The following is a 13,943-nucleotide window of genomic DNA, read 5'->3' as shown; positions in this document are numbered from 1 at the left end:
TGTGGCAATTGAAGAATATGATTAATTCAAATAGTTTGACTTGTTTTGGAAACTTTATTGTTCAATTATTATAGTTCAAAATCCACATGGAATGAAAAAAGATAAGCTACAATACATAACAGCAATAGCATTTAGATTTATATACCACTTCATAGTGCTTTATAAATGAAACAGTTTAAATACAAAAATAAAATGTTTTTGAGATTGAAATATGATTAATTCAAATAGTTTGACTTATTTTAGAAACTTTACTATTCAATTATTATAGTTCAAAATCCACATGGAATGAAGAAAGATAAGTTACAACACATAAAACATTATTTCAAAGTATGTGATTCTACACTGCATTTAAACTGTACAAAATTAGACACCAACATAAGGAGCCTTATTTTTTTTTAGCATTAGATGTTCTTTGGTGTTCATGGCAGGTCTCAGGATAATAATGTAGCATTTAGGGATAAAGATGCAGCCCAGTAAACCCATGCAGGAGGCCAGGATGGAGAAGATCTGCACGGCTACCATGTATTTCCCCTTGGTACTCAGATATGTGGGAACAAAGGAGATCCAAACACTACAAAAAACCAACATGCTGAAGGTGATCAGTTTGGCTTCATTGAAGGCCCCTGGCAGATTTCGAGCCAGAAATGCCACCAGGAAACAGATGGCAGCCAAAAACCCCATGTAGCCAAGAGCAGAATAGAACATGGTGACAGAGCCTTCATTACACTGCAGCAGGATATGTTCTGGTTGGGAATGAAAATCAGAATCTGGGAATGGGGGAAAGATTCCCAGCCATATCATGCAGATGCCTACTTGAATACCAGAGCAAGATAAAACAATAGAGTTGGCCAGACTCTTCCCCAGCCATTTCTTCATGCTGTTGCCTGGCTTCGTGGCAAGAAAGGCCACCACCACCATTATAGTCTTGGCCAGCAAGGAAGACACAGCAACTGAGAAAACAATACTGAAAATGGTTTGTCGAAGTAGACAGGTCAATTTCACAGGATGGCCAATGAATAGAAGAGAGGTCAAGAAAGAAAACAGGAGTGAAACCAGGAGGATGTAAGTGAGTTCACAGTTGTTGGCTTTGACTATGGGAGTGTCTTGGTATTTAATGAAGATTATCAGAATAAAGGCAGTTGTTAGGGAAAAAGCAATGGCAAAGAAAGCCAGGATGAGTCCCAACAATTCTTCATAGGATAAGAAGCTTATATTTTTTGGGACACAGTGATCTCGCTTCTTATTGGAATACTGATCATCTGGACACTTTTCACAATGGAGTGCATCTGAAAAAAAATGATTAGCATGTACAGTATCTGTTTCTGCAGCTGTAGGATAATGAAAATCACAATCTTCATTTTCATGGTATAATATAATATTTCTGCCCAGTTATATTCATATGACAAAACATTAGTTAAAATAATCAACACTCTTTTTAAAGGCGGAAGGTGGATGTGATTTTCAGCTCTCAAAACTTTTCCTCTTTTCCAAAACTCAATAGAAAGCAGCAACCTTTCGGCTTCCAGTGGTGATGCGACTGCGCTAGGAGGTAGAAGAGTGGGGTTCCACTCGTATACCTCCTTTTTTTCATTTGAAGTACCGTTTTGGGTTTTCTTTGGTGCATTCAGGCTTGGAGGGTCCCGATCGTAGAAGGGGAGTATCCATAGTCCACAAGGCAAATCACCAATGCCTTGGGGGGCAAGGAATAATCCCCAAAACCTCATTTAAATAGAACTGGTGTTTCGGCGTCCGACCGAAGCAGCAGCGACCACACATCAGGAAGGAGAAAAGTGTCAGAAAGTAAATCAGAGAAAACAAGATATATCAGAAAAAGAAACTGAAAGCTTTACGGAGATCGAGCAACCCCAGGTATTTCTAAGAATTTAATATTGAAGGCGAATAAAAGAAGAGAGATTGGAGGGACCACAATTAACAAATTCCCAGGAGACGAAAGAGCTTTAAACTGCACGCTGAAAAATTGTGTATATGTTATGTAGCCTGCTTTATTTGATTGAATCCGAGTAAAAAATAAATAGATAAATAAATAGAATCTAGTACCTTGTGGACTTATAGCTGAAGAGAAAGTGATTATTAGCTTAAACATCTGCAGCAAGGAATGGAGATTAAAAGGAAGGAACGAACATACAGGAAGTTACCGATTGCAGGCGCCATTGAAACTTAGTTACAGCAAGAGAGTGACTGGGCAGAAAATGAAAGTCTTTTGAACACGTGGAAGAAAGAGAGATCGGGTTCCGGCAAGGTGCAAAGTGCAAAAAATAGACGTTTGACAGAAGAAGATCTGTATTCATAAAACATTATATAAAGATACCAGAGTGGGTTTTGACAATTGAATTAAAGTATCATCCAAGTTTAAACAGGCCCCAAAATACAATTAGATACAAAGAACTATTAGACCAACAAACAAATTTAAAATCAAAGGAAGAATTGGAACAAAGTGGCAAATTAATAGATTGCTGGACATATTTACAAATAAAAGATGCATACCGAAAAGATAAAAGGGAGCATGACTTTCAAGTAGGGAGGGGAGACTTGGATATGACACTCTTAGGGAACAATGAAAAATTAATCAGCAAAATATACAAATACTTAATTCGATACGAAACAGAAGTAGAAATTGTAAAAGAAAAATGATAAGCTGGGGAAGAAATTTTGGATATACAATTGAATTAGAAAAGTGGGAAAAACTCTGGATTTACAATTGGCAAATGACAAAATTGATTACATTCAAGGAAAACCAGTTTAAGATATCTTACAGGTGGCACCTGTCACCGGAAAGACTTTCTAAAATGTTTCCGAAAGTCTCACCACTTTGTTGGAAATGTAAAAAAGAAAAAGGCACATTCTACCACCAATGGTGGACTTGTTCGGAGGCTAAAAATTATTGGAACAAGATAGCAGATTGGTTAAAAGAAATAACAAAGGAAGAATTGGGGGAAAAAAACCAGAATTATATTTATTGGGCACCTTTGATAAAAATTTTTTAAAAGAAGTAAGATATTTAGCCATTCGTAAATTTCATAAAGTAAGATATTTAGCCATTCAAAAAATTTAAAATAAGTAATGTATTTAGCTGCTATGATAGCCTATGTGCAGCAATGGAAATCCGATAGAACACCAGAAGAAGGTATAATAATCAAAAAAGTGCAAGAGTGTGCAGAGATGGATAGGATGTCTAAAAAATTAGAAGGGAAAGAAGACTCAGATTATTATAAGATATGGGGAAGCCTCTACGACTGGCTAGAGAAAAGAACAATGATGAAATAAATGAATTATAAACTTTCAGACAACAGACTAAAATATAAACAAAGCAAAGCAATACGTTAATAAAAGAATACTAAGCTATGAGGGAAAATTCTCTGAACACTCTAAAAGAGTGGGGAAAACTTTCTCCCCCAAATGTTCGTATTTATATGTTTTGTTTTATTTACTGTTTTCTTTTATTCACTGTTTTGTTTATCTTGTTATCTGTTTGTTTTAGAAACATAGAAACAGAGAAGTCTGACGGCAGAAAAAGACCTCATGGTCCATCTAGTCTGCCCTTATACTATTTTCTGTATTTTATCTTAGGATGGATATATGTTTATCCCAGGCATGTTTAAATTCAGTTACTGTGGATTTATCTACCACATCTGCTGGAAGTTTGTTCCAAAGATCTACTACTCTTTCAGTAAAATAATATTTTCTCATGTTGCTTTTGATCTTTCCCCCAACTAACTTCAGATTGTGTCCCCTTGTTCTTGTGTTCACTTTTCTATTAAAAACACTTCCCTCCTGGACCTTATTTAACCCTTTAATATATTTAAATGTTTCGATCATGTCCCCCCTTTTCCTTCTGTCCTCCAGACTATAGAGATTGAGTTCATTAAGTCTTTCCTGATACGTTTTATGCTTAAGACCTTCCAGCATTCTTGTAGCCCGTCTTTGGACCTGTTCAATTTTGTCAATATCTTTTTGTAGGTGAGGTCTCCAGAACTGAACACAGTATTCCAAATGTGGTCTCACCAGCATTCTATATAGTGGGATCATAATCTCCCTCTTCCTGCTTGTTATACCTCTAGCTATGCAGCCAAGCATCCTACTTGCTTTCCCTACCGCCTGACTGCACTGTTCACCCATTTTGAGACTGTCAGAAATCATTACCCCTAAATCCTTTTCTTTTGAAGTATTTGCCAACACTGAACTGCCAATACAATACTCAGATTGAGGATTCCTTTTCCCCAAGTGCATTATTTTACATTTGGAAACATTAAACTGCAGTTTCCATTGCTTAGACCATTTATCTAGTAAAGCTAAATCATTTACCATATTACAGACGCCTCCAGGAATATCAACCCTATTGCACACTTTAGAGTCATCGGCAAATAGGCAAACCTTCCCTATCAAACCTTCCCCTATGTCACTCACAAATATATTAAAAAGAATAGGACCCAGAACAGATCCTTGTGGCACACCGCTTGTAACCTGACTCTGCTCAGAATACTCGCCATTAACAATAATTCTCTGATGTCTACGCTTCAGCCAGCTGCAAATCCATTGAACTATCCAGGGATTAAGTCCAATCTTCACTAATTTATCTATCAGCTCTTTATGTGGAACCGTATCAAAGGCTTTGCTGAAGTCCAGGTAGGCAATATCCACGGCACCACCTTCATCCAACACCTTTGTGACATAGTCAAAGAAATCAATGAGATTAGTCTGACATGATTTGCCTTCAGTAAAGCCATGCTGATTTGGGTCTAATAAGTTATTGTTTTTTAGGTGCTGATTTATCCTCTTTTTGAGTAGAGTCTCCATCATTTTGACTACAACTGATGTCAAGCTAACTGGCCTGTAGTTACCAGCTTCTTCTCTACTGCCCTTCTTGTGAATAGGCACAACACTGGCCATTCTCTAATCCTCAGGAACTTCTCCTGTTAACAAGGATTGATTAAACAAATCAGTCAGGGGGGTAGCAATGACAGATCTGAGTTCTTTAAGAACTCTGGGGTGGATGCCATCTGGACCCATTGCCTTATTTATCTTTAATCGTTCAAGTTCTTCTAAGACATCGGCTTCTAAGATCACTGGAGCTGAATCCGTACAGTTGGAAGCAATGCTATATCCCTCTATAGTATTATTTTGTAAGGTGTCTTTTGAGAAAACTGAACAGAAGTAGCTATTGAAATGGTCAGCGATCTCCTTATTCCCATTAATGCATGTATTATTCCCGGTACTAAGCTTCGTGATGCCGCAGTTTTTCTTCTTCTTATCATTAATATATCTGAAGAAGGTTTTATCCCCCTTCTTTACAGATTTGGCAATTTCTTCCTCTTTTGAGGCTTTAGCAGCATATATTATCTGTTTCGCCTCCTTCTGTCTCATTTTATATACCTCCCTATCAGCTATACTTCCAGACTCTTTATACCTCCTATAGGCAGCCTTTTTTTCATTGACTATAGCCCTTACATCATTGCTAAACCATAGCGGTTTCTTCTTCCTTTTACCTTTAGTTATTTGTCTTACATACAGTCCAGTGGCTTTTAAGATGGCCTTTTTTAATACAGTCCACTGGATGCTCGCTCCTGCCATTTTATCCCTCCCCTTTAATTCATTATTTAAATATTCTCCCATTGCATTAAAATTTGTTTTTCTGAAATCCAATACTTTGGTTGCATTATAGGATTGCTCACAATGAGTTTTTACATCAAACTACAAACATAGATGGTCACTGCAACCTAAATTTTCTCCCACCTTGACATCTGAAACCCAATTCCCATTCGTAAAAACTAAATCTAGGATATTCTCCCCTCTAGTTTGTGTCTTAACCAGCTGTGCCAGAGCTGCTCCTGTAAAGGCCTCTACTATATTCTTACTTTTGCATGTAAGGGCACTGGGGATATTCCAGTCAACATCAGGCATGTTGAAATCACCCATAACCACAATATCTCCCTTTACTGCCATTTGGGTAATTTCATCCACCATCTTGTTGTCATATTCCTCGGATTGCCCTGGAGGCCTATAGATCACCCCAATTCTAATGACAGAACCTTCTTTATTTTGCATGCAAATCCAGAGAGTCTCTAGATCTTGACACGTATTTTGAATTAGTGTTGTTTTTAGACTTTCTTTAATATAAATGGCTACTCCACCTCCCCTTCTCTCTATTCTATCCTTCCTATACAGTGTATATCCTGGTATGGATATTTCCCATTCATTAGAATCCTTAAACCATGTCTCAGTTATGGCAACCAGGTCCAAATTATCTCTAGATATTATGGCCATTAATTCACAGAGCTTGTTGCTCAAGCTTCGAGCATTTGTGCACATTACCCGAAGAACATTATTTTCGTTATTAGTTTGCCCCTTATCATCAACAACTACATCTATATTATTTGCAGCTCCCTTTTCATAAGCTTCCAAAAACTGCTTTATCCTCATTGGTCGGGGACAGAAATCACCCACATCAGTTACATCGCTGTCCCCTTTACCTAGTTTAAATGCCTGTCCAAAAAAGTTCTGAATTCCTCACCGAGCACCTGGGTACCTCTGTATGATGGATGCAAACCATCCCTCTTAAACAACTCCCTATTAGACCACCTACTGACATCATGACTTACATAGCCAAAACCTTCAGCTTTACACCACTGCCTTAACCACACATTAAACTCTCTGATACACGTTGTTTTATCCTCTTGGCCACAAACCGGTAACACCTCTGAGAAAGTCACTGAGTCAGTTATTTTACCCAGCTCCACACTTAGACATTGAAAATCTCTTTTTACTACATTAACATTTCTCTGGGACAAATCATTTGTGCCAAGATGCACCACCACATCAACGTTATTACCTTTACTCACAGTCTTAACAATGTTTGTAATCCGCCTCCTGTCCCTGCTGGCAGTGGCCCCTGGGAGACACCTCAGCACCTTAACCACATCCTTGCTCTGTCCCAAATCAACACCTCAAATCAACAGTTTTATTATTTATGTATAAAAATTAAAAGCAGCAACCTTTCAGTATTTATTTTAATGCTCACATCACCATACAAATTTAGTGATAGTGCCCAGTCTTTTAAAAGTTTGGGGATGCCTGCATGAAATGTTAAGTTTTTCTTGCTTCTTGATAAAATAACACCCCTCCCCCAATCAATAGAGAATTTTGATTGTATCCTGATATTTTGTTATTTTGGGAGCCACCTACTCTACCTTTCTGTTCAGAGAATGTTCCTTCCACACAGAGAGAACAGTCGTAGCAGCAAACTGGGGCTCCCTCTCTCACAAGCTTGACATAACCTGGGGAGCAACTTTGTGTACATCTTGAGTAAGGCACCATCTAAACATAAGAAGAAAGGTTAATCAGGGCAATATGTGAATTAGAAAGATTTACTGAAATCAACTTGCTTCCAAAAGCTCAGGAGCATATTGAGTGAAATGAGTCATGGAGTAGTGGCATGAACTTTAATTACTCTACATGAAAGAGGCAAATGAAAGGACATTCTCTTTCTCTATCAATCTCCATTTTAGATCCCAAAACAGACTCATTGCCTTATTCTTTTTCCAAAGGAAAGTAGTTCCATTGTAAAAGGTGTTTCCCCTTAGGGCATGTAATTCTCTAAGTACCTATCTTTCTCTCATACAACTGATCATTGTACCATCATATGGAAATGAGTTTTTTAGCTGCCCTAATTTCCCTCACCATATTCTTAATATCTTTCACTTATGCAATTCAGTAGGCTAAACCTTTCATATTCTGATTTTTTTCCCAAAGGTGCTTTTTCAAAAGACAATTTATCTTTGTTTTCCCTTGAAGATGTTTCACTTCTTATTCCAGAAGCTTCTTCAGTTCTGACAGAATGGTGGAGTATGCAAGGATTTATATTCCTTGCAGTCATCTGGTCTTTAGCAGTCTTTCCAAAAGTTGTTGACGCCGCTTGGAATTTATCTGTGTCCTCAGGGTCACCTGAATAGTGCAAACAAGTTTGGAACCTTCCACCAATTGCTGAGTCTATATCTATAGCCTTTTCAGCAGTTCCAAATCTTTCTATTCTCCATCATTCAGTCAGAACTGAAGCAGCTACTTGGATGAGAAGCAAAACAAAATCCAGATGCCTTTAAAAAGAACACTTTTAGCACAAACATGACCTGGACCACTGAGGCTTTAAGTTCTTTTACTTGGAAGTTATCTCAATTGGCCTCAGTAAGAATTATTTCTAAGCAGAAAAAAATCTACATATGGAGACAAATAGAAGAGCAAAATCCAAACAGTCTCAACTACTTTGTTAAATAAAGTTGGCCATTGGATGGCAGTTTGATTGACAGAAATCCTGACTTCTGAGTAGGCTTGTCTTTCTACATTCCCAATTTTCACCCCAGCATCTGACTTGTTCCAAATTGATGTCCAGTGTATGATATCAAAGTCACCAACAGGAACTCCATTTCCATCAAAAGAAATCCCATCTCTGGAAATATTGTGATGTTGGAAGGTTCTCAGAAATCTATGAAGCTGCAGAAACATTTAAAAAACATTACAACTAAGAGAGGTGTGTGGTCAAGCACTGCAGTGACATGGGGTTCCCTGCACTCCACTCAGGAATCCCGAATCCCAGTTGCCTGGGGACCTGGTTCAATTGGAACCAGATCAGAACTGCCCTGGAAAGGCAGTGAAGAAGAGGGATCTGGTGATTTGATAGGGGTCAGGAAACCCAACAGAGAACCAACTTAGGGCCCTTGACCAATGGCAATGGAAATTGGCTTGTAAAAGATTCATATCTCATGCATCCTACATTCATTCATTGGGCAAGGCAAGATATCAAATTTCAATGGCCCCAAGCCTGTCAGCAGAGGTAGGTCTTTAAAGCTTTATGGAAGGCAGGGAAGGTGGGGGGAATTTGTTCCAAAGGGCCAGGGCCACCACAGAGAATGCTCTTCCCCTAGACCGTGCCTGATGACATTGCCTGGCTGACAGTATCTGGAGAAGGCTGACTTTGTGGGATCTGACCGTCCACTGGGATGTATGAGGCAGAAGACAATCCCATTGATTGAATAGGATTACATCAGACTATTTATTGGGGAATGGTGGTGTTGGCAATATGGCATTAGAAGATGAGGATCCTACAGCATTCTTTAAGAACTATTTTGCAGAGCTGCAGGATAATTTTACAGACTTACAGACATGCCTTTTGGAACATGAAAATAGAATTGGAAAAAATGTACAGAAAGCTCTTGAGTACAGCAAGTATTTTGAAAATATTATTGCGAGGAACTATATTAGTTCAGCAAGGGGCTGATTGAAAAGACTTGTGAACTCTGGCCTTGCAATTTTAACAATATGGAGGCAGGGAACTATAAAGACTTTGTAGATGTTTTTAAAGACTGCTGTAAGGATGTACAAAGCTGTTTCTTGGAGTTTACAGATGGAGTGAAAAAAGAAATAGACAAAGTATTAAAAGATAAACAAGACTTTGGAAATATAATAATGAGGAATTAAAGTGGAGTGAATGCAGAACAAGAGACCAGCAGAGTGGAGAAAGAAACATAAGAAGCAGTGCAGGTGGAAAAAGATGTGGAGATTCACAGTGAGATTCATAGTGAGACAAAATAAGATATTGGAAATGAACATATGATTTTATAGAAATACATGATAATTATGATGATCACACTGAGCTTAACAGTGATAAAAAGAGAAGAGAGCAAGGATATAAACATTGGATAACACAATCTAAAAATGAAGGAAAAAATAGGGAGAAGGGATAAAAGGAATGGAAAGAAAAGTGATGTTTAAAATACCTGGAAAGAGGAAAAAAGTAGAGTGGGAAAGAAGCAGGGGGTTTAAAGATAGAAGAAAGAAAAGAAGAAAAAAAGAGAGGGGATGAAGTTGAATGTATCAGGTTATAAGGAAAAAAAGAAGAGAAAATTAAGACTAAATGGATGGAACTTTAGAGAAAATGGTTGATTGTTATTTGATTATTTGATCATTATTTGATTACTATATAATGATTTTTTTTCATAACCTATAATGGAACATTTCTATGAATTTATTGGATGTTTATAACTAATATTCTTGATCTGATGGTTTAAATTAAAAACTGTTAAATACATATTGATATCTCTAGAGGGAAAATTACAATCTGGAATGGATGAAATGACTTAACCTTTGGAAATTTGGGATTTTGAATGATTAATAGTTGATGATGAGAATTAATATTGATATTGATAATGAATAAATTTTTTAATTTAAGAAATTAAACCCATTATAGGTATTTATTAATTAATTAATACCTATAATATAATTAATTAATTATACAATGTAATTAATTATACAATGAAGTGATACCTTGGGAAAATATAATTATATTATAGATTGGTACAAAGCTATATTTGTACTTCTGCCTCTTGTATCCCAGTGGCCAGTCACATCCCACAGAGTTGGTCTTCTCCAGGTCCTGTTGGCTAAGCAATGCCAGCTGCCAGGACCTAGGGAAAGAGCTTTTTCTTTGGGAGCCCCGGCCCTCTGAAATCAACTCCCTCCAGAGATTTGCACCATCCCCACCCTCCTGACCTTTCACAAGGTTCTAAAAATTTACCTTTGCCTGCAGGCCAGGGGCCATTGAACACTGACATCTTGCTTCGGCTGATGAAAAGAATGTAGGGTTGTGGTTGAATGACTATTAATGTCTGGTTTTAAATAACTTTGGGGTTTTAACACTAGTTTTATGTTTGGGTTTCTCTTTGTTGTATTTTGTATTTTATTCCTATTTTTGTAAGCCGCTCTGAGTCTGCAGAGAAGGACGGCATAGAAATCCAAATAAATAAATAAATAAATAAATAAATAAATAAATAAATAAATGAATGAATGAATGAATGAATGAATGAATGAATGAATGAATGAATAGAATTTGTTGAAATAAATTTAAAATATGAGACCAATAAGAACACACAGAGTTGGCCTCCGAGTCAGAGTCAACAAAGCAATGCAGGTTGACGGGACCATGGGGGAGGGTTTTCCCTGGTTCTATGGAACCAACTACCTCCCAATGTCCATACTGCTCCCACCTACCGGCCTTCTGTAAGGCCACAAAGCTTTGCCAGCAGACCTGGAGGGCCATAAACTAACAACTGCCAGGGCCACACTGTATGAATGGTATATATGTATAATGGGATTATGACTGCTTTATATTAATTGGGTTTCTTTTAATACGGGGTTTTACATAGTTTGGATTATATTCAACTTCTTTTTATTGCTCTGTATCTATTTGTATTTCTATTTATATTATTATTGTAGGCCACCCTTCGGGATTGGGCGGCATAGAAGTCAAATGAATGAATGAATGAATGAATGAATGAATGAATGAATGAATGAATGAATAAACAAATAAATAAATAAATAAATAAATAAATCTGCCATCAGAAGTTGTTAGTTCTCCATCACTGGAGGCTTTCAAAAAGCGACCTGGACAACAATTTTTCTGAAATGAAATATGACAGTGATGGTGAACCTCATTTTTTACTCAGGTGCCAAAAGCGTACGTGCCCACACCCATCATGGAATGCCCTCTCCCACACCCACATGTTCCTGCAGTTTTCACCTAATTAAAAGTAAAAGTTTTCCTCCCCTTCCCAAACAGTCACATGGTCCAATCAAAGTGTCATCCGGTTGCTTGATGACTTCACTCATCCTCCTTCTAGTGTGAATGTTCTTGCTTCCCAGGAGAAAGCACAGGTTGTTTAACTTTGGAAGATTTTTCTCTATCATCTCTCTCTCAAATACCACAAACTGAGCAACTGCCCTTTGGAATATCTCACAGCTCTCTACATCTAATTTAATATTGAAGAATAGGAAGGAGAGAATAAATGGAACGTCAAAGGAGAAGACTTACCTGCCATGGTTGTACAACCTGGGGTGGTTGATGGTATCCAACTTTCATTCTCCTCTTACTCCACTGGGAGGAAGAGGCAGCACTGAGGACCAAGACCACAATTTGAATTATTTTGGAAATATTGGAGGAATCCTGAGACAGAATTTTTGCAATCACATCATGGGATGGGAATTCCCAGTTCTTTTTTTCTCTGCATTTTTTCCAAACTTTCTTAGATAACACAGGACTTGAATAAGAACATTGGAATGCTTCCTTTCCATACAAGAGGACCATAGATGCATAAGAATTAAAATCATAATACTGAGTCCCTTTTTTTGTCTGGATAAGGAAGGAAAACAAAGCATATTTATTTTGTAGATCAACCAAGAGGTCAAAAATACTTACACTTAAAGCTGTCAAAGTTGTTACAATCCACACTCTTCCCACAATGGATTTATTAGTCATATCAATTATTTGTATTATTGCTGCTAACATTCCTAAGGCCTGAGAATCTAGTTGGCATACTATAATTTTTATTTGACTCTTGATAAGAGAATAGAACATTTTTGTTTTTTCCTGCATGAGAGTTTCTCCAGCATATGACTTCATATTTGTTTCTGGAACGGTTCCTGAGAGAACAAAACAAATCCCATTTTTTAGGGCGAGAACTTCCAAGTGTCTTTTGAATTTTTCTCCTCTTTCATTGTCCTGAGAAAGGAGACCAATCCACGTCCATTGGAACTGCAGAAGCAGCTTGACAATTGCTGAATAAGGAGGTTCTTGGTTTGGTGTCATCCGATATGAAAAAGGGAAATGATGATTTTGCTCAGCCATCTGGTTGATGACACTATAGTTGATCTAAGATAAAAGAGAAGGTATTTGTAGTTTGTGCCAGTTTTAATAATAAATGTCAGATGGTAAATGGGATGGTATGCTGGGAGTTCACAGGGGTTTGGGAGAATCTCTAGCTAAGATTCTGTGCAATTCAGAGAACTACCAAATACCACTCCTAGCTGGCACTGCCCACCCTGTCACTTCCAAGAATCCCTATTTTGGATGCAGGTAAGTGCAGGCCACACACGGAGGCTTGGAGAGGGCAAAAATGTGCCCTCCAGCCATGGTGGAGGAAGCCAACAAAATCACAGCCACCATGGCCATGCCCACCTAGAAACCAGGCAGAGAACTCCTTGCTAAAATTTTTGAAGTCCACTCGTATCTTTCCCCCCACTGCTGAGAGACGTTTCAAGCAATAACTGCAAGAATTTTGCTAGTTCCCTTGATGTTCTGTCCTGTTGACGTGTATGCTCCTTTTGAAACCAGGGAGCTCTGAATTATCAATGGGTGAAGTTCATTGGTGGTCCTCACAGAACACACCCTTCTGTTTACATTATAACTCTGTGGGTCACCAGTCCACTCAGTCAATTAGAATAGAGCTGGAAAATCTTCTAGTCCAACCACCTGCTCAAGCAGGAGAACCTAGTCCTGGGGTATAAAACTCAAGGCCTAGAAGTTGGATCTGGCCTGCAGAGTCCTTAGAAACATAGAAACATAGAAGTCTGATGGCAGAAAAAGACCTCATGGTCCATCTAGTCTGCCCTTATACTATTTTCTGTATTTTATCTTAGGATGGATATATGTTTATCCCAGGCATGTTTAAATTCAGTTACTGTGGATTTATCTACCACGTCTGCTGGAAGCTTGTTCCAAGGATCTACTACTCTTTCAGTAAAATAGTATTTTCTCATGTTGCTTTTGATCTTTCCCCCAACTAACTTCAGATTGTGTCCCCTTGTTCTTGTGTTCACTTTCCTATTAAAAACACTTCCCTCCTGGACCTTATTTAACCCTTTAATATATTTAAATGTTTCAATCATGTCCCCCCTTTTCCTTCTGTCCTCCAGACTATACAAATTGAGTTCATTAAGTCTTTCCTGATACGTTTTATGCTTAAGACCTTCCACCATTCTTGTAGCCCGTCTTTGGACCCGTTCAATTTTGTCAATATTTTTTTGTAGGTGAGGTCTCCAGAACTGAACACAGTATTCCAAATGTGGTCTCACCAGCATTCTATATAGCGGGATCATAATCT

At 37.9% G+C, this 13,943-nt stretch overlaps 1 protein-coding gene across 1 annotated transcript in view; it reads right to left on the bottom strand.

The window, feature by feature from the left end:
- Positions 1–363: 363 nt before the first annotated feature.
- The window catches only part of LOC139159320 (vomeronasal type-2 receptor 26-like), a 37,698-nt gene continuing 24,118 nt past the window's right edge, over positions 364–13,943 (bottom strand). Inside the window, exons 4-7 of the mRNA XM_070736643.1 lie at positions 11,876–12,712; positions 8,275–8,502; positions 7,206–7,332; positions 364–1,286 (exon numbers count right to left, since the gene is read on the bottom strand). Of these exons, the coding sequence (XP_070592744.1) occupies positions 364–1,286; positions 7,206–7,332; positions 8,275–8,502; positions 11,876–12,712 (2,115 nt within the window). The remainder of the gene's footprint in view (positions 1,287–7,205; positions 7,333–8,274; positions 8,503–11,875; positions 12,713–13,943) is intronic.

The sequence above is a fragment of the Erythrolamprus reginae genome, chromosome 2 (genome assembly GCF_031021105.1).
Source record: "Erythrolamprus reginae isolate rEryReg1 chromosome 2, rEryReg1.hap1, whole genome shotgun sequence".
NCBI classification, from domain to species: domain Eukaryota; kingdom Metazoa; phylum Chordata; class Lepidosauria; order Squamata; family Dipsadidae; genus Erythrolamprus; species Erythrolamprus reginae.
Note: the sequence above shows the minus strand (reverse complement) of the source record. Positions and strands in the feature narration are given on the sequence as shown.